The 27837-nt window shown below is 40.9% G+C and overlaps 1 protein-coding gene across 1 annotated transcript in view; it reads right to left on the bottom strand.

The window, feature by feature from the left end:
• Positions 1–20464: 20464 nt before the first annotated feature.
• TRPM6 (transient receptor potential cation channel subfamily M member 6) overlaps positions 20465–27837 on the bottom strand; it is a 253247-nt gene continuing 245874 nt past the window's right edge. Inside the window, exon 41 of the mRNA XM_040324943.1 lies at positions 20465–21158. Within this exon, the coding sequence (XP_040180877.1) occupies positions 21055–21158 (104 nt within the window). The 3' untranslated portion in view covers positions 20465–21054. The remainder of the gene's footprint in view (positions 21159–27837) is intronic.

Raw genomic sequence — 27837 nt, 5'->3', positions numbered from 1 at the left:
TTGGGGAGTATGCAAAAGCAAAAAATAAATAAAAATCCAGATATAATGCTTAGAATGAACTATGAATCGTTTTTCCTAAAATGAAGTGATTGCTGTTATTTTCCAGCATCCTTGGGGTTAATACATTAAATTTAGTAGGCTGCACAAACGAAGGCAAGAAAACAGAGTAGCTTCAAAGAGACTGATTCCCATGGAAAGCAGCAGGTGTTATACAGATGAGGTTTTTTTTTTTTCTTCTTCTTCTGTCTGCCTTTCTGCATCAGTGTTCTTTGATTCTAATCGATAGAGGTTTATAGGAGATGAATGGGTTAATGATGTGTGAATGTAGACAAAAAAAAGAGAAAAACAGCAGCCTTCCAACTTGCAAGTTAACAAGGCTAAAAGATCATCGATGTTGTCATTCTGGTCATTCACTCTGTGAAATACATTAACATTCACCGTGGGATCCTCATTTGTACTGTACAGATAGTAATAGAGTTGTTATGTAAATAGTTACACTTACATCACCACCTCATGCTAACCGTACTGACTCCACGTTACCAAACAAAGCATTTCATAAGCTGGGTATTCATATCTAGAGCCTTTTTTTATTATCATTATTATTATAAGATCAACAATTTAGAAAAAAATATATATATTTGTACTTTCTGCTATAAAACACATCCAATAAAAAAATTTAAAAAATCTAATTTCTTCATCAATTTAGGCCAATATGTTTTCTGTTAACGTTTTTAAAGGGTCAGTTTACACAAAAGTGATACTTTGGTTATAGACAGAGCCTGATGGATTCAGTGTTTGGTTGCTTTCCCCGCTTATACTTTTTGTCAGTGTGTGTTGGAGCTGAAGTAGTGAGGCACAGCTAACAGATGACCTCCAGAAGATTTACCCTCCCCTCATGACCTGGCCATTTTTTGCGATACAACACTGCGTTATTTTAACTGACAATTGCGCGGTCATGCAACGATGTACCCAAATAAAATGTATGTCCTTTTTTCTCCCCACAAATAGAGCTTTCTTTTGGTGTTATTTGATCACCACTGTGCTTTTTACTTTTTGCGCTATAAACAAAAATCCCAATAATCGTATATTGATTGGTTTAAGCATCTACAGACTATGGGATATTTTTATTTATTTGCATTTTTTGCTAGCAATGGCTGGACTGCAATATTAAAGCAGACATTCTGACACGTATGCCCTGTACACACGATCGGTTCATGTGTGTGGGCCCCATCGGTTTTTTTCCCATCGGTGAAAAAAAAAAAATTTCTGATGGTTAAAAAAACAATAGAAAAAAACGATCGTCTGTGGGGAAATCCATCGGTCAAAAATCCATGCATTCTCAGAATCAAGTCGACGCATGCTCGGAAGCATTGAACTTTATTTTTCTCAGCACGTTGTTGTGTTTTACATCACCGCGTTGGACACGATCGGATTTTTAACTGATGGTGTGTAGGCAAGACTGATGAAAGTCAGCTTCATCGGATATCTGATGAAAAAATACATCTGTCCGTTTTCATCGGATGAACCGATCGTGTGTACGTGGCATAAGGCTTCATACACACGGTCGGACTTAAAACAAACTTTTCCGTGGATTTTTGTTTGAAGGGCGTTGGCGTTGGCCTTTTAACATTGGTTCTGAGCATACGTGTTTGTACTTTGGACAAAAGTCCGATGGACTTCTGTACACACAATAGGACTTTGCACCATAGGACTTTTGTTTCCGAAAAGTTTGTGCGTTTGCGGAGCGAACTTTTGTCCGATGAAAACTGAAAAAGTCTGTCCGATGGAGCGTACACAGGGTCTGATTTTTTTTGGAAAACCTGCTCATTTTGAAGTTTGTTGTCAAAAAGTCTGACCGTGTGTATGGGGCTTAACTGACATTTTGACACTTTTTGGGGACCAGTGACAGTAATACTGTGATCAGCGCTAAAAATATGCACTGTCACTGTAAAATACTCCTTCCTTTGATGCGTTCTTTAGAGCAAAAATGATGAAGACCACAAATGTAGGAGTCGAAATGCATTGGGGTGCTCATATGTAATGTACACATGTAATGCAATAACCATTTTATCATTGATGGATGTTCTTGTTTCATATTTCAACCGGAGCTCATATTTTTAATTTTTGTAAAAAAAAATTGCAATATGCACTTTGTGATAATAAAATATTAAAAATACTTACCATTAATGGCGATTTTGCTGCTTTAAAACCCCTTGGGGAACCTTTCCATTTTGAAACTAGTTTTGGGGTGTGCAGCCTTTCTGACTCCCATTCATCTGTTATTCCATAACATATTTCATTGTATATTATTTTAATAAGGTCTCAATTTTTTTTAGGGTTAGCAGCATGAACGTGGTACCAGGGGTACCACTAGGGGTACCAGCTATGATTAAGCACTGAAGCTACAGTGCGAAACGCTTTAGTTTTGTTCCAATTTTTGCTGTGGCATGTTTATTTTGTGATCTATTTTAATAAAAGGAACTTATTTGGGGTGCGGCTGTCCAAGTTCCTTTCATATTTTTGCATTACCATTGCATTGCCGGTACCCATGGTTTGGATTCAGTGAGGAGGCTCTTTGATCACTTTTGAGTTGTTATCTTTTCTTTCTAGCATGAACGTGGTGGTGACAAAGACAAAGCTGCCTTTTGTTAGCAGCACATCTGAGCACAATATTGGGGTCCATTTTATTGTAAAAAATCCCCACAGTGACAAGTGTGCAATAGGAACACACCTCTATTCTACGTATATTGCTATAGCTGCTAAAGAAATTAGGCAATTGGATAACTTAAGCCGTGTACACACGATCGGTTTGTCTGATGAAAACAGACCGATGGACTATTTTCATTGGACAAAACGATCGCGTGTGGGCCCCATCATTTTTTTTTCCATTGGTGTTAAAAAATAGAACATGTTTTAAATGTTTCCTATGGATAAAAAAACGATAGAAAAATCTGATCGTCTGTGTGGAATTCCTTCTGAGAAAAATCCACCCATGCTCAGAATCAAGTCGACACATGCCCGGAAGCATTGAACTTCATTTTTCTCAGCACGTCGTAGTGTTTTACGTCACCACATTTTGGCACGGTCGGAATTTAGTCTGATGGTGTGTATGCAAGACTGATGAAAGTCAGCTTTATCGGATATCTGAAAAAAAAATTCCATCGGATTAGATTCCATCAGATATCCGATCGTGTGTACGAGGCTTAAGCCTTCATCATCCTCCTCCTTCTCATTTTCTCATGTACAGGCATCTGCAGCTGCAAATGTGCCCTCTTTTCCTCCTCTTTAACATTGAGTCCTTACTTAGCCTCACATATTGTCAGTGACCAGTTAGTTGAATTCTTTGAGAAAAACATCAGTCACATGTTGCAGAAGCATGCACAGCAATAATTTTATAAAATGTTGGGGAAGAGAGCACACATGGCATGGACAAGAGGCAGGGTGCATTAATTACCATTGAAGTTACTGCAGCTTACTGCCAAGTGGACTCAAGTGATCAGGAGAGCAGGGATGATGAGGTCACAGACCATACATGGGTGCACAAGAATGTACAGGAGGACAGTGAGGGAGAGGCACAACATCAGCAAAGTAATATGTCATCTAGAGCAAGAGCGGAGGGAGCAGCCACCCTATCACACTGGATGGCACTGCTGCAAGGGTGTAGTCTGCTAGGTCCACTCCTCAGCAGTCTTCTCCCTTTTCATACATGTGCTGCAGAGAGCACCACAGAGGTTTGCAGATTATGCCTGCAGCATATCAACAGGGATAAATCTACCAGAAATTTTGGTAGCTTGAAGAGACATGACTGTTTACCACAAAGTTTGGTGGGAGCAGCACATGAATGATACTATTCAGTAGCCAATGGCCCATACGGCCTACTCTTTTTAGCCTCTTCCTTTTAAAATGTTCCACCACTCCACACAAATCTCCATCTGCATCAGCTGCTACATTTAGGGCCTCAAGTGATAAGGATGAAAGTCTGACAGGGGGATTGAGAGGCATAGCATATGGTATTTTAAGGGGTCAAGAGGATCAGCATGGGGCTACACTTATTAAGACCAAGCATAGGCTTCAACAAGGCTCAAAGTCTCCTAACCCTACCCTGTTATCTCCAGCTACATCCGTGACCAGGCAGGTGTCCCTTCCTTCAGGTGCTTGAGTGGAAGAAAAAAATATGTATCAAGTGACCTCCATGCGCAGAGCCATGCCAAAGCCAATGCTCTCAATGTCAACTTGGCAAAATATAGCATGTCAATTTACAGCAGCTCCTGTTCCAGATAATTGAGTCTGTCAGACAGCAAACAATTACTCCTTTAGAGCAACACAAGATTCTTTCCGTTTATTTTGGGACCATCCTAAGCGCACTTGCATACGGAGCCTCCATTTTGGTGAAGTCCGGAGATGCAGACATAACCAGAAGGACGCCGTCTCTACCATCCACAGACCTGTGTCACTATAGGAGAGGTGAGGAGGATTCGTTTCTCGTGTCGGATTTCATCTGTGGAGATACCATGCTGTCATTGCATGTGTGTGAGGTAAGCACATTGTGAGCTCAGCTGCTCATGTGGATCCTTTCATCACTCTGCTTGGATACACAGTCACCGTTTGGAATTGTCATTCACTTCTGTGATTCATGAACTGTCACATATGAACTGTTGTCACAATTGGTTTTTTTCACATTTTTTATTATTTTTTCATTATTTGTATCATTTACACATTGGATTTTGTAGATCCATTGTGCCTACTTGGCACTATTCGTTACACTTTTGCATCACTTTGGAGATCATATTTTATTAGTGTTATTTTCTCTAATTGGACGTTTCACTGCTATTTTATTTTATTATACCACTATTTTTGCGCTCATCTATCACTTTATTCATATGAGTCTGTCTTGCTATATCACAGTGGCAGGTACCCAGCTGTCCTTTTTACACCCAGAAGACCATACCCGACTTCTACCAGTATGTTGAAGGTAATTTCTTCAGAATGTCACCAGAATGGTGAGCCACAACAAGGCAGGGATCAGTGACACAATCCCTCTGGTTTTTCTCTCTGGAGCATGCACTACCTGATGTGTTGGACTGGGCACTGGAGGCACAGCAGCAGGAAGAAGAGGAGGACTTCCTTCTGTCTTATGGCACACCCTTGCACTCTGTGAGTTACACACTCATGACCCTTCCCTGCACTGTGTGTGTTATGCTTCTGACACAAGTACGTTGGACATTATGCTCTCCTGTTCCATAGACTGTGGTTTATGCACTCCTAAACCCCTGCACTCTGCATACTATGTATTCCTGACAATGTGACCTTTACACTGCTGACTCCTGCTGCCAGGAAAGCACTGGCTTACGTACAGATGAAGTTTCAAGGTGCATAAAGATGTGCAGGTGCGGGCCTGCGGGTGCTCGTATGACTGCTAACACTGGCACCAAACTGACTATTTAATGCAGCAATTGTACTAGGCAGTGCTGTCGTCTGCACGACAGCTCTTCGTGTGTTCCTGCATCTGTTCCTGTGTTTGACTTTTGTGATTGACCCGGCTTGTCCTGACCATGCTTGAAGGCTACCTGCCCTGACCTTGTCTTGTATCTGGATTCTGTTTTGCCTCCTGCTCATCTGCCTGCTCCAGTGTTTCTGACCTTTGCTTGTACCTTGGACCATTCTCCTGCCTGCCATCTATGCTTGTACCTGACCATCTGTTGCTGTACTGGCTTTTCTGACCACGCATTTAGTTATCTGCCTGCTCAGCTCTGCATGCTACTTACCATGTCCCTGATGGTCCTTCACTTGCCATGTGCTGCTAGCCTCTTCTGAACCTATGACCAGTCATATGCCAGCCAAGCAACTGCCTGCCTGTGGTCTGTCAAGTTTAGGGTCTGCTGCTGCTGCCACCTGCTGTTTTGGCCATCTGACCTGTCTCTGGTGAAGCACCTGCTACTTACCTATATGGTTTACTTGACAACTTACAGGCACTCGTACCTCACTGTGCTCTCATGGCCACTGTCTCATCACCAGTGGCCCTTGAGCCGGGCCAGTAAGAAGGCCTCCATCTGGACGTCAGGGTCTGCTATAAGGTACATGACACGTGCCCTCTTCCCTTATGCACTCCTAATTCCTGCACTGCGTATTACATACTTTTGACCGCTACACTTTGTGAGTACACTTTACTGACTGCTGCACTCTGTACACACACACTCTTGACCCTGTACACTGTGTTTTATGTGTGTATGACTCTTGCATTCTGTGTTTAATGCATCTCTGATCTCTGCCCTCTATGTGATTTGCATTTCAAACCCCTGCAGTCTATGTGAATGCATTCTTGATCCCTTCACACTGTGCAATATGCACTCCTAACACCCTGCACTCTGTGCCTGACCCTGACACACTCTTGACCCATTGCCCGCTGTATACTCTGCTTTATATGTGCCAGATCCTGCACTCTATGAGATACGCAATGCTGACCCCCATCCTTTGGGCATACAAACTTTACCCCTCCCCTCCGGCCATATGTACTCTTGGCCCCTTTACACGGTGCAATATGCACTCCTAAACCCCTGCACTCTGAGCCTTTTAAATTCCTGGTCCCTGCATGGTGAATATACACACCCTTAAGCCTTGCACACCTGCACACCTCCCTACATATGAGTGACTGATTTAATTTGCTGTAATTAGGTAGCAAATAGTAAAAAAATATATGTATATTTCCAGGCAGAATTTATCAGAAGAATGTTTTTCTTAAAGCAAGTAAAATGGGAATTATAAATACTTCAAAGAAAACAAATGTGCACATTTTCTGCCAGGATAAAAACATGGTCATTTGTTTTTTAATAGATGCTTTCTGACATTTTATTGATCAATATTGTAACAAAATTTCCTTTTCTTTCAGGCCTAATAGTTACACAGTGGCTAACCCTATACTGGGAAAATCAAATATTAAGTCTTCCCAACGTAATTATTTTCCGCTATCTCAAATTCTTTCAAGGGCAGCTGTGTCTTAAGGGATGTTGGAGTAATCATTTCGTACATAGATTATTTTTCCATTAGAGAACCATTGTTGAAATGTGATGTTTTTGGCCAAAGGCTTCAAATCTATTTTAAGACAGTAACATTTGAAATAAACACTCATATTTATCCTTGCACTTTCACACAGATCATAGTATACTTATTTAAGGTAAAGACATTTGTATAAAATGTACCTGTGTGCTAATGAAAATTACATTGCAAGCAAACAACTGATGCATTCGATTAGCTCCAGATTGGCCCAGGTGGATCTGGGGCACCAACCTTTAAGAATCAAGGTGAATAGTTTATGGACTCTTTCAAATCTTGTCTCAAGGACCAATCTACCATCCTTCTTCTTGGTTGCTGGCTTTAACGGCATGGCTGTAGAAGATCACGGTCTGACAGACAGGGCATCAGTGAATCATTGATTCCCATGATGCTAAAAGCTAGAAAGTCTACTTCTTGCACAGTCTATCATTGTACAGGGAAGGTATATTTCACTAGGTGTGAGTCTCTAGGTTTCCACCCTAGAAGATTCTCCATGGGAGGAAGTCTCTCTTTTCTTCAACTGTGTCTTGACCAGCGTTTAGCTTTCAGGAGTCAAAGCTTTGCAAGCACTATCTTGTTTCATAGACAATTGGTCTTTCATTCTTTGATTAAAAGACTGGAGTCTCCCATGTAGCTCCCACTATTCACTCCCCTGTAACACTGTGAGACCTGAATCTGATTTTCTCTGTGCTTCAAAAACCACCTTTTGAACCAATAAGGGACATCCCTCTCTACCCTCATCCACCAGGTGGTGTTTCTTGTAGTCATTACCTCTGATAACTACAGTCTTAACTGTTGACTTTATCTTGCAAAGAGCACTTTCTAGTTTTGCACAAGGACATGATGATGTTAAGACCAAAGACTTCTTCCCTACCTAAGGTCATTTTTGCCTTTCACCTTAGCCTGGATATTATTCTTTTGTCCAATCCAAGTTCATCAAAAGATGTCCTTTCGTTGTCTGGATGTGGTTTCGGCTGTGAGTATCTCTCAGGTACTCCTTCCTTCAGATTTATTCACTTTTTGACATCCCAGATGTTCCCTCAGGGGTACACCAGATTCTAGCATTGACTATCTCTAGGTGACTCAAACAGACCATTATCCAAGCTTATTTTTAATCTGCTCGATCTGTGAGCGCCTTCTGGAGTTTTTGGAATCATATTTCCAAGATTTTCAATGCAGGTACTTAATGACCGGGTTCTGTTCCAGCGACCAGGTCATTAAACGAATTGGTCATTAAACGAGGAGTCACAAGTAATCAATATTTTAAGCAATCTTAACTACTGTACTGTACTTTAAAATACTGTACTGTACAGGATACAATGATGTATAGTGCCCAAAAAGTGAATATTTAGAGTAACATTTTAGTCATCAAATCTTTCAAAAGATGATAGTGCTTTAGGGTCATCAGTGTCATCATTGAAATTACCAGCAGGATCATCAGTGTCATCATTGAGGTTACAAGCAGGGTCATCGGTGTCATCATTGGAGTTACCAGCAGGGTCATCAGGGTCATCATTGGCATTACCAGCAGGGTCAGGTTGATTTGTTTCACTAAGATGATACAACCCTTATCTTTTGTGTCCTATTGGTAGTTGCCCATGCTACCCTTTCCTATTTACACCACTGGCACACATGAAGACAAAGGTTATTATTTTTTCCACAGGCTGATGTCTTGGTGTAAATGCACTCCTCTGAAATGCACATCCTGTATAACAGACCTTAGTAGAACCGGGAATTGTATTGAGAGAAATGTCTCATAACACATCTATTCCTATGCAATATTAGGTAATAAGCAAACAGAAATAAAGAAATAACATCAAGTAATCATTTTTAGACTGCTACTGTACACCTAAAGAAAATGTATTTTGCCTTACAGGAATCCAGATAAGCAATGTGCGGAATCTGTATATTCTTATCCTTTTAATTTTGGTTCTCTAGTCTAGTTGCATTGTTCTCACTGTCCACACATTTTGTGCAGTTCTCTCAATGGTATTTAAAATACCAGTAGCCAAGATATCTCCTGTATCCATCTGCTTCCAGTGTGTATGTGCGTATGTATGTATGAGTTTTTTTAACCACCTTCCATCTGCTGAACATCTCACCAACATTAAATAGTATCTATAGAAGCACACATTCTCTTTTATTATAGTGTAACTGTGTTTTAACATGCAAAGATTATACTACAGTTTTCACACTTCTAGGTTGTTAAAGTTTATCAATACTCTTTCTGTTGCATTGGTTTAGTTACCTGTTGCCTGGCCAATTAACACAAACTCTGAAATACTGAAAACATTCACTATATTCTTTAAAGTAATTACATTTTGGGGAATGAAACCCCATGATAGTATTACTAAGAAGACTAGAAAGATACTATAGAGTATACAAGACTTGCACAGAGCAATTCACTGGTTATCTACCCTTAAATGAATGTAGGAATTTAACTATGCAACTTATTATTGATTGAACTCCATATCTGGCAGGAATCCACAGATATGGCTTTAGCTGATCTTTTTTTATAGCCTTGTCCTTTCAAATTACGGCTATAATACATATACATTAATGAGATGATATGCATACTATTAGGAATAATGACCATTTAAAATATTAAGGATGCTTTCCACCAGCATAAAATGCACAGTAAATAGCGTTACTATTAACACCAAGTAGAGGAAATCATAACCTGAGGCTAGCTATTGCTTTTATGCTGGATTTATAGCAATGTCCTTTAGTGAAGGATATTATTTTCATAGTTAAAACAGTTTTAATTAGATTTCAACTAAAGTATTATATACCCTGATGAAAAAGTTGTTGTGTTACGTCTGGCAACATTTACAATGTTCTATATATAGCTAATAGTAAGGATTGCTTAAGAAACAAGGGCTAGCTGAGTACACTTAGCCATACAAAAGGTATGTCTGTATAACTACATGTACTCAGTTAGCCCTTGTTTCATTATAACTGAGGAGTAGGGAAGCTATCACTTGAAAGGTTCACACAGGGTGAAGACAAAGCACACTTTCAAGCTAATAAGCCAGTGGGTATGACTGTTCAGTTAATGTCTCTTGAATACGTTTCTTGAAATGTTCAAAATGTTACCCTTGTCATAGTGTGATTTCTTGTCCTTTACAAACTACTTTATGAAAAGCTTTATGTCCACATATGTCAAGCCCCATAAACTTCAAGTCTGAATATATCCATCTACTTTGACAGCCCCCAACGGCTACAACCAGATGCGGGGGATCCTCATATAGCAGGGGTAACTATACGCCGAAAAAAGCCTAACGTAAACGACGTAAAAAAATTCGCCGGCCGGACGTACATTTCTGAATCGGCGTATCTAGCTCATTTGCATATTCCTCGCTTAACTATACGGAAGCGCCACCTAGCGGCCAGCGTAAATATGCAGCTTAAGATACGACGGTGTAAAACACTTACGCCGGTCGTATCTTAGAAAAATCTATGCGTAACTGATTCTATGAATCAGGCGCATAGATACGACCAGCCAGACTCAGAGATACGACGGCGTATCTGGAGATACGCTGGCGTATCTCCTCTCTGAATCTAGCCCAATATGTATAAATGACTCATTGTCTACCAAGATTTTGCAGCAAGTAAAAAAATTAAAATCATTGCTGGAGATGATGTGCACTTCAGACAGTACACTGTAACTCATGCACTGCACTTTGCAGGCAATCCTCAAAATAGATACTGTACATCCCTTGCAAATATCAGGCTGTGTGTATATATAGGCCATCCTCTTCTTTGGAATATCTACGCAAAATCACAAAATCTCTGGTAAGTTTTCCTTAGCCTAACACATAATTTCACATGGAAGCCTCATGTTTTGTACAGATACATACATTTTACGTGCATATTTGAAATTATTATTTGAAACCTGCCGTAAACTATGGTTTCCTTGCCCTTACAAAAATGAATTGCAGCAAATTAAAACAAATACAAGTAACTCAGCACATAGACTGCATTTTAATAAAACAGAACAGTGTAAACAGTTGATGCTAACAACAGCCACAGAGAGATCAAGTAATCACCAATAATTTTTATTTTATCACAGGAATACCTATAAGATCTTAACTTATATATGGTTCACTGCATTATTTCATTTGACCTATAACCAAATCACTAACATCAGTATTATCTTTGGTTCTTTATTTAGGAATAAAACACGTACACAATAGAAAAATAAAATATACAGTATATTACGGTATCATCTAATAAATAGATTATTCTTAAATGCGTTCTTTTACAGTTTTAACCTGTTTGACATTTTGTACTTACTGCAGTTTTCTTGGTATGCTTATGAATATATATGTTTTCAAAAGTACAGCCTAAATGATTCTAACTAATTAAATGTAACTACTTCTGAGTTAAATATAAAACTGTACATTCTGTAAGAACATGTTAAGGTTCTTCGCTTAAGGCAAATACGTCTGCCTTCACATAAACACCTTGGGCCAAATTCTCAAAAATCTTGCTTAACGTAACTTTAGGGAGTTAAGTTACACTGCCGCAATTTTACGAAATTAAGTACCGATTCTCAAAGCACTTACCCGGAAAATTGCGGCAGCGCAACTTAACTCCGTCCGTCGCAAGGCGTTCCTAGTTTAAATGGGCGATTCCCATTTAAATTAGGCGCGTTTCCGCGCCGGACGTACTGCGCATGCGTGTGACGTCATTTTTCCCGACGGGCAGCGCGCGAACGTAATTTACGCCGGGCTTTGTGGATCGCGACGGGACAATAAAGTTGCGTCGGGAAAAAAAAAAATACGCGCCGGGAAAAAAAATTCGAATTTAAAAAAAAAACGCGGCGATCGAAAAAAAGGTCTGGTTTTACATGGTGGACTAACTTTCCACATTGTAAAACCAGCCCTAATTTTGCGCAAGCAAATCGGAACTTACGCAGAAACCACAATGCTTAAAAGCTTTGTGGATCTGCTTAAGTCCTCATTTGCATACGCAAAGCGGCATTTCAATGAGAAATGCCCCCAGCGGCGGATGCGGTACTGCATCCTAAGATCTGACAGTGTGAGGCCCCGTACACACGGCCGAGGAACTCGACGTGCCAAACACATCGAATTCCTCGGCCAGTTCAGCCCTGAAGCCGCCGAGGAGCTCGGCGGGCCGAGAGCTCCCATAGAACAACGAGGAAATAGAGAACATGTTCTCTATTTCCTCGTCGAGCTCCTCGTCGGCTTCCTCGGCGAAATTGTACACACGACCGGGTTTCTCGGCAGAATTCAGCCAGAAACTCGGTCGGAAGCTGAATTCTGCCGAGGAAACTGGTCGTGTGTACGGGGCCTTAAGTGTCTTACAGATGTCAGATCTTCTGCCTAACTTTGGAAAAATCCTTTTGAGGATCGTTTCCAAAGTTAGGCACAGAGATACGCAGGCTGAACAGCAGTTCCGCCTGCGTATCTCTTTTGAAGATTTGGCCCCTTGATTCTCAGTGCTAGACTGTTCATGGTGGCACTTAAACTTGTCTATGGCACACAGGAAGGTTCAGTGCTTTGTGATTACACATGAGCTATACAGAGGTATGTCCCAGATTTTGGAAAGCTGCACTGCCGTGCTAGCCTAGATGTACATTATGTTCAGGACAACCTGTGTCAGTGACAAAGGTCAATACGTTTGTCGTGTATAGGCTTACTGAACAATAGGAGTCCAACTAAATGAAGACCGTGGTATTTATTTAGGTGCATGCACCCAAAGACTGATTTTATTAATGTCAGTAATGTAATGTATTAGAACTAGGGCTGCACCGGTACTGGTTTATTATCAACAAGTACGAGTGCTGATACTTTCGGTTAAGTACTCGCCGATATCAAGTACCGATACTTTGCGGTACAATTTGTATCAAATTCAAAATAATTGGACGCAAATCGTACTGCAAAGAATTGCATGCAATTTGAACAGGTATGTGGTCCAATTCTTGTCCGAATCGCAATTTCTCCTAACACTCCTATGTGTGTGTAAAGAAAGGGAAGTGGCATCTAGTGGGTAGTAGTGGTAGTAGTTTATTAAAATTTAAAACACATTAGGTAGATATCTTGTCAACTGCAAAATTTGCATAGTGCCCTGGTTCTGCTGATGACAATCACGGCCCCTGGAGATGCTTACAGGGCTGGAGGAGAAGTTCCAGGACCCCTGTGGGTATAGGGCAGAAGTGATGTCAGCTTGGAGGCAGACCACCTATACATCTCCTCCAGCCCTGTGAGCACCTCCAGCGGCCATGATTTGCTGTCATCGGCAGAACTGGAACACTATGCAGATTTTGCATTTAACCAGATACAGTATGCAATTAATGTGAGTCAAAAATGTTTTAATAAACTGCCCACTAGATGGTGCTTACCTTTCTATACACACACACACACACACACACACACACACAGGAGCGGTGGGGAAATCACATGCGATTTGGACAGGAATTGCATTGCATTCCTGTTCAAATCACATGCATTCATTTTGTATGTATGCAAATCGCACCACAAAGTATTGGTATCAGGTGCATTTTCACAAGTACTCGTGAAAATACTTAGTATCGCCACCGATAACCAGTATCAGTGCATCCCTAATTAGAACATAACAATGTGGATTTTATATAAGAAGCAGTTTTCGAAATTATGCAGTGATACAGGCATACCCCACTTTTTAAGTACAGTGGAACCTCAGATTACGAGCATAATCCATTCCAGGAGAATGCTTGCAATCCAAAGTACTCGCATATGAAAGCAAGTTTCTCCATTGAATAATTTGTTACGCATTGACTTCAATGGCTTGCAATACCGCATGTGGCCAGAGGTGGGGGTGCCGGAGAGCCTCGGAAATGGCCGAAAAGGTCAGAGGACACCTCGGTTGACCTTGGAAAGACTTAGTTCCCGAGATTTGCCAAGTTTAACCGAGCTGTACACGGGCCTATCCATGCATTTCCGAACGGCGCCGTTTGGCTCTGGCGCCCCCCCCCACCTCAGGCCAAATGCGGTACTGCACACCGATTTGGCCTGACTCGTGCTCGCTTTGCGAAACAACACTCACAAACTGAGTTACGATTTAAAAAAATACAGTGCTCGTATTGCGGAACACTAGTTAACCGCGTTACTCGCAATCCAAGGTTCCACTGTACACAATGAGACTAGAGCATGTATGTAAACATGTACTTAAAGTGAAGCAATATATTTTTTCACTTCTGGGGGGTCAGGGGCTGTAGTGGGGATGTCAGAGGCTGTAGAGGGGGGTCAGAGGCTGTAGTGGGGATGTCAGGGGCTATAGAGGGGGGTCAGGGCCTATAGTGGAGAGTCATGGGCTGTAGTGGGGGGGTGAGGGAGTGAAGTTTATAGTACTGTACAGTACAGTAATCCACTTATGTTTAGGCACCAACTCTGGGCTGACTGGTGGGCAACTCTAGGCTGGCTGGTGGGCATGGCTGGCGGGACAATCTGGGCTGGCTGGCGGGAACTTTGCCTCTTCACTGGCGACAACCCCAGGCGGCAGCTCCGCCTCTTCCAGGCCATACTGCGGCTGCGTGGCGTGGGAGTGTCTGTACTTGCGAGCTACTTTACGTACACTCGCAGGTATGTCTGTACTCGCAATTGTACGTAAAGTGAGTGTACTTAAAGCAGGGTATGCCTGTATATACCTATTCTGCTAGAAAATGTTGTTGTTGCAGTCCTGGTGCCATTTAAAACAGTTCTAAAAAGCATTAGTAAAAAAAATATTGTACCCTGCCAGAGCCTCCATCCCCTCATACATCCTAGTGATGTGGAATGATGGGGAATGACTCCTGATATAATTATAATGTGGCTTATTCACGCAACTACATTAAACTTGTGGGTTGAGTGAGAGTACACTCTGGTGATAGTAGAGCTATCATTAGATGTGTGTCAGGAACAGGCTTCAGACATGTTAGGGTTAGGGTTCCAAGTTCTGTGGAAGCAAAACTTACATCTTTTTAATTTAGTGGCACATGGAATTGAACAATAAAACGATGCATGCCTAATACTGTCAAGGTAATAAGAATCATAATAAAATGTCATTGTTAACAGTGGGTAAATATTGTCTTGAGCACTTGTAACAAACTTCTGGGCCCGTTTCAGCAGTTAAAAACAATTCCAGACACAAGTTCTGAAAACAATTTTCTAGTGCCGAGGATATCGACTGCTGCTTTGAAAACCCTAAGCCCTGGTTCACACTGGGTACGATTTGGAACGATTTGAGATGCGATTTGACATGTCAAATCGCATCTCAAATCAGCGGCAATTGTCGGCAATGGCACTGTCCTAATCAGTGCGACGCCGCATCTGCAATTTCAAAAAGTAGTTCCTGTACTACATTTTGCGATTTCAGGCCGCAATTTACATTAAATTGCGGCCGAAATTGCGGCAAAATCGCAGCCGCGAAATCGCGGTAAAATCACGCATTTTACCGCGATTTTGAATTCGCAGCAGTGTGAACCTAGGCTAAATGAAGTATTTCCTCCAATATTACCTGTGTAATGAGAATCTAAGACTCAGGCCCCATACACACGAGAGGATTTATCCGCAGATAAATCCTCCAGCGGACCGTATCCGCGGATAAATCCTCTCGAGGATTTCAGAGGATTTCTATGCGATGGCGTGTACACACCATCGCATTGAAATCCCCGCTGAAATCCTCTGCCGATGACGTGTCGCGCCGTCGCCGCTATTATGACGCGGCGACGGGCGCGACGCTGTCATATAAGGAATTCCACGCATGCGTCAAATCATTACGACGCGTGCGGGGAATCCCTTTGGACGGATGGATCCGGTAAGTCTGTACAGACGAGCGGATCCATCCGTTGGAATGGATTCCAGCAGATGGATTTGTTGAGCATGTCAGCAAATATCCATCTGCTGGAAATCCATCCCAGGGGAGATTTATCTGCGGATAGATATCCGACGGAGTGTACACACCATAGGATCTATCCGCAGAAACCCATTTGATGGGATTTATCTGCGGATAGATTCTATGGTGTGTATGGGGCCTTATTCTGTGACTAAAGCAATTAATGCATAGATTGGGTGAACAATAGGATTTAAATTAGACTTCTTAGCTGGAGCAACTTAAAAAATCCAACCCCCAAATACCAAAATAAAAATAAATAGCCCATTAAAGGTAAAAAAAATAAAAATACTACAATATTCACCTTCAATCTAGAGATTTTCCCCATGAAACATTTTTTTTCTGCCACTAGGTGTCCTCAGTTTGATGTCCAGTGTCATTCAACCCACCTCCTCTGAGCCCAGGTAGTCCTGGTCTGTGAATGGACTGTGAGGAAGCAGCACAGTCATGAGCTAATCGCTTTGAAATTCATTATTTTCTAGTCAGCATACTTCTTGTCAACACAAGAACTGATTTGCTCCCTATACTGCTTTTTCCTCTTGTACTCCAGCTCTGCTATTCAGGGACTGAAAAGGGCTCATATCAAAACAAATACAGATACTTTTACTTATGTTTGCATTTAAAAAAATACTTTTAATGATCCACTAATGATGTAGTACAGTAGAGCTGTATTAATGTGTGTCTTTCTGCCTGGAATTCAACTTTAAAGGGCCAGTTCACACCAAACGCAGTTCTGTACATTTTTGTGTGCATTTTTTCTGCACTAAAAATGCATGCACAGTATTCTCCATGTATTTCAATGGCTCTAGTTGGCTCTATTCGGCTCTAGTTCACACCATGTGGTCAGTTTCCAGTGAAGAAACTGACCGTAAACTGACTGCATGGTGTGAACTAGAGCCAACTAGAGCCATTGGAATACATGGAAAATACTGTGCATGCATTTTGTGCAGAAAAAAAAGCACACGGAACTGTGTCTGGTGTGAACAGGCCCTTAAGGATAAGTCTTGCCGAAGCTTCTTTGGCTGTACTTATCCTATGGGTCACAGGAGTGCAATTCTTTTTGCACACCTGTGACCCGTTTTCAGCAGAGAGTGGACTGAAGTCCGCTCTCTGCTGACGACACCAATGTCAGTCCAGGCACCACGTCATCCCGACAATGGAAGTCTGGATCCGCCACGTGCCTGGACTGACACCCGTCTCAGCGAGCCACTGAGAGCCTGAGATAGCCATTTCACCCCCTCCACAGCGCTCCAATGAGTGAGGAGGGAGATGAGCAGAGAGCTCTGAAATCCAAGTGATCGGCAATGTTTGATTGCTTGGTTTTCAGTGTAGCGGCATTGGGGGGACAGATGCAGCATTGGACCGATGCTTCATCAACCTAGGTAAGTATAACTCAAAAAAATTCATTACTTTTCTTTTAACAGTTTTATAACAGAAATAAGTACAATTTCTAGGCCAACTCTACAATCACTTCATTAAGAGTTTCAAGAAAAACTTGCTGAATACTCTTGTTTAGTAAGGACTCTGTACTAGAGAGTTGTATGTAGCAGATGGGTCATCCTATGTATGAACCTGTAGAGTTCAGAAATTGACTTGTGATACAATCTTTAGTTGGATGATGATAATTGTGACAGAGTAAGTTTGAATACAGACAAAGGCAAAACAGAAAAGGTGCTATTAAAATGAAGAATTTACATCTTACCAGAATGTGTATGTTTTATAAGGGATATACTGTAAAAAACGGGTACTTCATATCACTAGTAATGTAACAATGTGTACAAAATAATTCAGCCCTTGTGAATTTCCAGCAAGTCGCTCTCTTTGGTCACCCTGCTAATCAAACTTACTTCCTTTCCCAACTGTGATGCTGACACATTTTTATCTCAGGTTCCTTCTAAACTCCTTGCAGTATGTGTAATTTAAACAAAGCCTTACATGGGAGTTAACTTCCATTGTGTATTTATAAGGTTGCTATAATTCAGAAAATAGAGTTGTCCTAGAGGAATTCAACATGGCGGATCAGTGCTCTAACAGTGCTATGCAGAATTCATAGAGGAGAGAATTTTGGTCCGTGTGATGCTATCCTCTTCCTTTAGAAGTAGACATGTGCACACTGAAATATTCAGTTTCGGAATTTTGTTTTCGTCCGAACAATAAATGTATTTAGTTACTCCCGAAATTTGTTTTTATTTATTTCGTTTTTCGTTAAAAAATGCATTCGTCCGAAAATCCGAATGAATTAAGGTCGAATCTGTCATTGAAGGCTTATGGTGTCTGTCGAATGTTCTAAGAAGATTTGACGGAATCTTTAAAAAAAAAGAAGATTCGACGGAATCTTAATTTTTTTTTTTTTTAAAAGATTCGACGGAGCAGCGAAACTGTACGTACATTTCCGGTCGAATGTTCCACCTACAAGCTATAGTAGAATTCTAATTTTGTATGACTAATAATAATTATATTTATTAATTATTATTACTAGTCAACCAACATTAGAATTCTTCTATAGCCTATGGGCAGAGCATTTCACCATAAATGTCCGCTCGCTGCGGTCGTATGTTTTTATCTACTTCGTCGAATCTTCATGTCGAATCTTTTCTCTCTATGTCGAATCTTTTCTCTCTATGTCAAATCTCTTCTTCATGTCTCTATAATGCCGAATCTTTTCTCTCTATGTCGAATCTTTTCTCTTTATGTAGAATAATATTGGACTAATAGAGTTAGGCCCCGTACACACGTCCGAGAAACTCGACGAGCAAAACACATCGTTTTGCTCGTCGAGTTCCTTGTGAAGCCGCCGAGGATGTCGGCGAGCCAAGTTTCCCCATTGACATGTTCTCTATTTGGCTCGACGAGTTCCTCGTCGGCTTCCTCGGCCAAAAGTGTACACACGACCGGGTTTCTCGGCAGAATACGGCTCCGATCGAGTTTCTGGCTGAATTCTGCCAAGAAACTCGGTCGTGTGTACGGGGCCTCAAGGTTACGCACATTCGACCGCAACGAAAATTAAAATAAAGCATTTGTTTATGTCAGATCTTTCGGTTTTCGTTTTTTGCGCATTCGTTATCGTTTGTTAAAACGATAACGAAAATACCTGAAATTCGGACGAAAATTTATTCGGACGAAAACGAATGCACATGTCTACTTAGAAGGGCTGTTGGGTAGCAGTGGGCATTTCCATGGCCTGGGTACAGGTTTGAGTCCTATGAGACAAGTTCTAATACAAAAAAAAATGTAAGCGATCAGTACCTGGCAAAAATGCCTTCTCATGACTTTTCAACAAGTAATATGAGTTTTTACAAGTGCTTGTGAACTGACTACAACATGTTCATTTTTTTAATAAAATCCCACATATTTTTAGCTTATGTCATTTAAACTACAAATATCATAAGGGTTATAATATAATTGTAATATAAAGTGAATGCATGAAAATGACTGGTAAATCCTCACTGTTGCTTATGGCACTGATCAGACTAAAGTAATACACTGGTTTTTAGAGCGGACTGTTTATATATTATAGATTCAATGTAATACTATATTTTATTAGCAGGTAGCAACACAGTCTGTGACTGAAAGTAGAACTATATACAAAACTTTTTTTTCCATTTTGGATAGAGCAAGGGAGAGTTATAACTCCTGTGAGATTTTTTTCCCCCATCTGTGTCCCATTGCAGAGATTTCCCTTCACTTCCTGTCCCATAGCCAAACAGGAAGTAAGAGGAAATCCCTGCAAATTAAAGGAATTCCTTGGGAACTCCCAGGTAAACAGACCTAGTGTCCTCATTGGAAGATTTCCCCTCTATTACTTTTCTGGGGACAACCCAGAATTTGGGATTTTCTTTTACTTTCACTTTCAATGATAATAGTAGAAAGGACAAATAGAGGGGGTGAATCTCTCTAACTGGGGCACAGCAATAAAAACTGACAAATGTGCTAATCCATCTCCACTCTATCCAAAACAAAAGCAAAAATTGCCTTTAGTTATACTTGAAGAATCTGCTCCTGACAAAACCAAGAGGGTGGTGAAAAGGGGCCCTTAGGTTTACAATACTAGAAAATTTCATATAAAAATAATCAAACTTTCTTTATTACTTCTCTTATAAAGTAAGGGATATTATGTAATGTTCGGTAACCCATACCACTTATGATTAGAAATAATATTGCTACATTCTTGCAACTCTCATGCCGCGTACACACGATTGGATTTTCCGTTGGAAAAACCTTGGATTTTTTTTCCCACTGAATTCCGCTCAAGCTTGGCTTGCACACACACGGCCACACAAAAGTTCTCTGAACTATTGTCCGTCAAGAAGGCGGTGACGTACAACACTACGATGAGCCAAAAAAATTAGGTTCAATGCTTCCGAGCATGCGCCAAATTGTTTCCGAGAATGCGTCGGAATTTTGCACGTCGGAATTGCTACAGACGATTGGATTTTCCGATAGATTTTTTTCCATCTGAAAATTTGAGAACCAGCTCTCAATCTTTTGTTGGTAGGAAATTCCGACAGCAAATATCCAAAGGAATATACACACGGTCGGAATTTCCATTCAAAAGCTCACATCGGACTTTTGCTGTCGGAATCCCTGATCGTGTGTACGGGGCATAAGGCTATCAATACATGCTTAGATCTGTCCCTTAACAGCTTGGATGGAGGAATCTACACTGCCGGCTACTGTATTCAGGGAGCTGCAGCACCTGCGACTATCTGAATACACAAACAGTGGCTGCATATGACTTTTGACAAGCCTGGTAGTGCCAACAGGGCCACCTACTGCTTGAATTTCAACTGGTTCAGTAGGAATCTGCTGAAATACAAATCATTTATGGCCACCTCAAGCTGATAAAAGATAAAATCTGATTCCTACCTATAGCTGACCCCACCATGTGGTACTAACTATGTCTCTACATGTAAAATTATATCTGTGAAACTAGGATGAGTCTTGCACAAACAGTATAAATGGTCTTCATATAAATAACAGTTAATTTTCCACTGACAACAGAACCAGATCCAGTTTAGCAACTTGTATAATCAGCAGAGGATTATTATCCTTTCCAGTTTATTTGGCTGATGGTGCAAGTCTGATGCCCTGGGTAAAATGATCAGTTTATAGCTGGGGAACATTGATTTGTTAGAATTCTGTGTCATATTCCAGATCGTCTTCATCTGTGTCTGCTTCTCCAATTTCAAACCCTAGGTTGACCTTCCCAGGTGAGTAGTCATTTCTTTTTAAGTCTGTGGGTAAAAAAAGTAATATTCAAGTGAAAATGGGAGAAAACACAACACAACTAACTAAAGAAGAGGAGGCTGTTCACTTTGCAAAGGGAGTGTTCACTTCATTGGGTTTTTGCTTGCACATAATTGGATGACTAATGTGAGCAAAGGTTGACCTTGTTCAATAAACTAAGTGAACATTTCCTTCACAAAGTAAATATGCTTAGAAATGAACACCATACTATCAAAAAGTAAGCAACAGTGATCAAAAGTCTAACTGATTCATTTGACGTCCTTATAAGCCTTGTAAGCCTTGCACTGCTGATAATCTGGATATTTATATTGTTTTCTGCTATTGATAGGGGTTGTTTTTATGAAAATAGTAGAGAATGTTCATTCGTGTGAATGTAGTAAAACTTTGTTCACTACAATTTAGGTGCCCGCAGACTGAGAATGATCATCACTGAGCTTTGTTAACTACCGACTTAACTCTACTCTGCCACCAGATATTTATAGTTAATATCAACGTTCACAATAACAAATATGTATTTTCATAAATGTCTGTAATACACACCGGGGGTTGATTTACTAAAACAGAAGTGCAAAATCTGGTGCAGCTCTGCATCATCAATCAGCTTCCAGGTTTTTTGGCAAACTTTAATTGAACAAACTGAAGTTAGAAGCTGATTAGCTCCCAATATAAAATGATTTTAATATACCAATTATTTATATGTTTCAGTGTCAAGGCAAAAAAATAAATAATAAAACAAAGAGTATCTTCAAAAGCACCTAAATAATTCATTTGTTTATGAAAAACTCTCTGGGGAGAAAAAAAGGTGATTAACCTCATCCTCCACAGTTCTATTATAAGTAACACATGTTTTACAAATGATCCCAGAAAATGGCATATTTTCGTACTCTATCAAACCCTGAAACTTTTATTGTGGTTTAAAATAAACATAATTAGAACACCATCATTCAAGCCACTATATACTTTAATTTTGACCACTGCAATATATTTGGCTTAAAGTGGTTCTGAAGGCTCAAGGTTTTTTACCTTCATGCATTTTATGCATGAAGGTAAACAACCTTCTGTGTGCCGCAGCACCCCTAATACTTACCTAAGCCCCATCTCGATCCAGTGATGTGCATGAAAGCCTTGGCTCTCAGGGACTCTCACTCATTCACTGTTGGCTGAGGCAGCAGCAGGAGCCATTGGCATTAATCACAGCCAGTGAGAGGGAGGGGCAGGGCCAAGCCACGGCTTTGTGTGTGAATGGACATACAGAGCTGTGGCTCGGGAGCAAGCCAGCTTGCATTGGGGGCACTTGGCAGGAGTGAGGGGCCAGGAGTACCAGCGGGGGATCCTACAAGAGGAGGATCTGGGCTGATCTGGGCAAAACCACTGCACAGAGCATGTAAGTATAATGGGCCAAATCCTCAAAATCGTAGCCTAACTTAATTTTTCCCATTTAAGTTACACTGGCGGGAAATTTCTACCTAAGTGCCCGATCCACAAAGCACTTACCTAGAAATTTCACGCAGTGTAACCTAAATTTTCCCGGCGCAAGGCGGTCCTGTTATCCAGGGGGCAATGACAATTTAAATGAGGCGCGCTCCCGCGCCGGCCGTACTGCGCATGCTCGTGACGTCATTTTCCCGACGGGCAGCGCGCGAAATTACGTTACGCCGGACTTTGTGGATTGCGACAGGACAATAAAGTTGCGTCGGGTAAAAAAAAAGTTACGCGCCGAAAAATAAAATTCAAAATTTAAAAAAAATCGCGCCGATCGAAAAAAAGGTCTGTTTTTACAAGGTGTAAACAGTTTACACCTTGTAAAAGCAGCCCTAATTTTACGTATGCAAACGTAAACTTACGCAGAAAAAACAAAGCTGAAAAGCTTTGTGGATCTCCGTAAGTCCTCATTTGCATACGCAAAGCGGCATTTCAATGTGAAATGCCCCCAGCGGCGGATGCGGTACTGCATCCTAAGATCTGACAGTGTAAGTGTCTTACAGATGTCAGATCTTCTGCCTATCTTTGGAAAACTGCTTCTGAGGATCAGTTCCAAAGATAGGCACAGGGATACGCAGGCTGAACAGCAGTTCCGCCTGCGTATCCCTTTTGAGGATTTGGCCCAATATGTTTGTTATTTAAAAAATAACAAAAACAAGACTTTAATATAATTTAAAATTCTAGTGCTTTACCATTTAAAATTACATTACGCATATCATTATGGAGCTTTTCCTAGGTGACCGTGACTCTAGGTAACAGAATGAGCAAAAGTAACAAACCTGTTATGGGAGAAATATATGGGCTGCCATTGCTAACCTTCATCTGAAAATGCAAGTTGCTGTTTTTTTGATTTGCTGTAACGCTCTTTGAATTACTGTCCAGGAGCAAGTATGCATATGAGTAAAGTCAAAGAAAATACAGAAATCCTTATTTCCTTAAAGCCCATTTATAGGCAAATTCAGTTTCCCCAAATTATGCACACTCACCCAGCAACTGCTGTGGAACATTATGCTCACTCAGTCGAGTCTACCATCATGTGATCCTCTATGGCCTCTCTTTCAGGAGTGAAAACTAATGATCCACTGTTTTTTGGTGACATCATCACCTCACAGACGAACAGTCAATGGGAATTGGCCTTTGAACACCCAAAGACCTTCCCTTTCTGCAGTGCAGAAGAGAGAAGATTTGGGATTTGGATTGCCGCGTGAAATGTATTTTAGGTTTTTTATCTACTGAGAAATTAGCCAAAGTGGTGTGTGGGCAGGTTGAAATATAATGGTGTGTGGTTAGTTATTTAGTAGCCATCCCAGGCTGGGAAAAGGGTTAAACATTTTCGGCTAAGTACCCAGGCTTTTGGTTTTGGTGAGCCCACCTGATATATAAAAAGGGGGACAGCTGAGTTCAAGGGTTGGCTAGCAGCTGGAGAATGGAATGTGGTATAGAGGTTATGGATACCCACCTGTGAGTGCGAGGTCAGTGCTGAAGATACCGGGAGTCAAGGACAGCACTCAAGACATGGGCCTTGCCTATTGACTCTCACCTCGCGGAGTTATGACTGGGTCACTACGTCATGTTAATTGGAATCAGGAACAGGACCTTATTCACTTTCTTTTGCCATGCTGCATTGTAACAGTAACATTACATTAACCGTTCTAAGCCTGGTCTGAAGTTATTCAAGGGGTCCATGCTGGTTCTGGTGTATCTAAGGAAACTGGGTCTGTATGTGCACTATGGGATATGAGGTAACACTACTATAAAAGGTTAACTCGGCAGGACAAGGAAGAGCCTTCCATACCAACAGGGAGCAGACAAGCGTCACTGAGGTCTTTGTCCTGATCACAGAGTGCAGGGAGGAAAGAGGTAAGTGAGAGAACACATGAGGTCCACGCTAGATGCTCGGTGGGACCCCATTCTATTACTGGATGTGAGGTAAAAGAGGTACACTACACTAGACTGGAGTGAATGCAGGCTCAGCACGTCCCTCCTAATGCAAACATACAAATTACAGTGTGTAGTGACATAGGACAAGTCGCTTTTCATTTGCATTTATTACGGCACACAGTAAAGTCTCATCTCAGGGAGCTGCCTTAATGTTTGACTTTGCACATGACCGCAGACTCCGCCTGGTCTCGGGTATTGATAAGCATGCTCTGCATAAGAATTACCCCATGTACATGTGCACTAAGGTGGATGGAAAAAAGTTAAGTGAGAGTGGGTCCCTCGAAAACATCCAGCTTTACTTATTCCAGGTCAGTGAGTTAAAAAGCATCAAAGCAGTTCAATCAGAATAGCAGACACAAATTTACAGAATAGGAGGTCAGCAATGGCAGCCTCCAAATGTCTCACATGACAGGTTTACTTCAGAAACAGACAACTTTCCTGGGGTGATGATACCTACAGGTTAAAAGCATATAAAAAAAACAATTATAATTATTTCTTTGTTTTGGTTAGATCAGTGTTCTGGTTAGGGAGATTAATTATCTCAGTTTGTCCTGATGACCATTGTCACTGTCTGAAAAGGGAAAGTACTTAAACTTTGAGATGCCCCCAGAAAAATAAATAGAGGGGAAGTCGACAAATTTTCAGTGACAGGGATCTAAGATGGGATTTTCCTCCCTTTGGAAAAACATCCTCTCATTTCCAGTTGTCTATTGGAAGCAAGATGTCCCGAACGGGACACAGATCAAAACAAATCCTAAAAGGAGTTTTAACTCTTCTATCCTCTATCCAAAACAAAAAGTTATTTTTTTTTTAACTAGATATCCAAAATGGAGCATCTCACACCAGCCAATCAGAAACCACCCTTTAACTAACTGTAGTTGTTTAGATGTGGTTGCACTGGGTTGTTGCACTTTGCTTATCTTCTTAGCTTGTTTAATTGCTTTAAATAACAGGCATGTAGGTTTAGCCAATCATTGCAGTATAGTAATGAGTATATTTATGAAGAGGATCCCAAAGTGAGCAATGACAATGGTCATATGATGAATTGCATTGTTTTCTATTAATGAGGCTCTAATTGGAGAACTCTGCTCATGCCTTGCTATACCAAATAATAATTAACAATATACAGTTGCAAGAAAAAGTATGTTAACCCTTTTGGAATGATATGTATTTCTGCACAAATTGGTCATAAAATGTGATCTGATCTTCATCTAAGTCACAACAATAGACAATCACAGTCTGCTTAAACTAAAAACACAAAGAATTAAATGTTACCATGTTTTTTATTAAACACACCATGTAAACATTCACAGTGCAGGTGGAAAAAGTATATGAACCCTTGGATTTATTACTTGTTGAACCTCCTTTGGCAGCAATAACTTCAACCAAACGTTTCCTGTAGTTGCAGATTAGTGTTGAGCAGAATATGCCATATTCGATTTCGCGATATATCTCGAATATATATTCGAATATTCGAGATATATTCGCTAAATTCGAATATTCGTGATATTTTATCGAAATTAATTGATTGCGATTTTTCGCTATTGCGAATGCGAAAATAATTGCGATTTTTTGATAACTGCGGTAGGAGCGCTCTGATTGGCTTAGAATATTCGTGATATTTTATCGAAATATCGCAACATGCGAATGCGATATTTATTGCGGAATTTCGAGATATGCTGGAGGAGCGCTCTGATTGGCTCAGAATATTCGTGATATTTTATCGAAATATCGCAACATGCGAATGCGATATTTATTGCGGAATTTCGAGATATGCTGGAGGAGCGCTCTGATTGGCTCAGAATATTCGTGATATTTTATCGAAATATCGCAACATGCGAATGCGATATTTATTGCGCAATTTCGAGATATGCTGGAGGAGCGCTCTGATTGGCTCAGAATATTCCTGATATTTTATCGAAATATCGCAACATGCGAATGCGAAATTGATTGCAGATATTTCGAAAACTGCTGTAGCAGCACTCTGAAATCGAATATGTATGATATTTTAACCAAAAAACATATTGCGATTGCGATTTTTCGATCGCGCATGCGCAATTGCGCGAACAACACGCGACCATTTCCTGGAGCCTTGCCAGTTTCCAACTTATGATCGCAGCGCAATCACACAGCAACATGGTTGGAAGCAATTTCACTAAGTCTGAGGAAAAGTTGCTGATTTGTGTAAGTATTTTGACCACTGTTATTTCATCATCTTCAACTGCATTTTAGTCTAGTTTAAAAGTTAGTATATATGATCAGATATTAGTATTTCACAAAAAATGTGTCTCCTGCTTTTACAAAACTACAAGTCCCAGCATGCCTGGACAGCTGCAGACACCCTGGTTGGCAAATGTGTATTTAGGCACTTTTCCTTGTTATTTAGCATAATGAATTTAACATTTTTTTGGACATAGGACGTATGCGAACGTCCTGACTTCAGTGTCCTCAAGGCCCAAGGACGTTCGAATACATATTGCCCTTTAGATGTTGCAGAACTACAACTTCCAGCATGCCTGGGAATGCTGGCACTTCTAGTATTGTAAGTTCTGCAGGCCCCCATTTTTCAGGCCTTTATGCACGGGTCTCTAAACTGTGGCACCCTAGATGCAGCAAAAGTAAAATTCTTAGCATGCACTGACAGACCGTGGCTGATGGGAGTAGTAGTTTTGCAACAGCTGTTGGTGGACTTGTCTTGAAACCCAGAGTTAGGTAACAAACCCGTAGTGTTTTGCAACCATTCTGCCTCCAGCTGTTTTTTTCCTGTTGAAAAGCCTGTGGCGTGCAAAACACAACCCAAAAACTCCACCCGGTGCAAGGAAAAATTTGCACACACCTAAAGAGTGACATCACAAAAAACTGCGACGGTTGCATACGTCAGTGGTCCTCCGAAAAGGTCCCGTCTCTGACCCCCCGGGGCGTTAGGCTCCTGACAGGGAAAAGAGTTACTGTGGTCCATACAGCCGAAGCCATATGGACCCATCTCGGTCCAAGCAGCGCAATCAACACGCGAACAACACGCGACCATTTCCTGGACCCTTGCCAGTTTCCAACTTTTTGATCGCAACGCAATCGCAGAGCAAGATGGTTGGAAGTAATTTCACTGTATCTGAGGAAAATTTGCTGATTTGTGTAAGTATTTCGACCACTGTTATTTCATTATCTTCAACTGCATTTTAGTCTAGTTTAAAAGTTAGTATATATGATCAGATATTAGTATTTCACAAAAAATGTGTCTCCTGC

This window comes from Rana temporaria, chromosome 1, assembly GCF_905171775.1.
Source record: "Rana temporaria chromosome 1, aRanTem1.1, whole genome shotgun sequence".
In the NCBI taxonomy this organism is placed as follows: domain Eukaryota; kingdom Metazoa; phylum Chordata; class Amphibia; order Anura; family Ranidae; genus Rana; species Rana temporaria.
The sequence above is the reverse complement of the archived record's forward strand: the minus strand, read 5'-3'. Positions and strand labels throughout refer to the sequence as shown.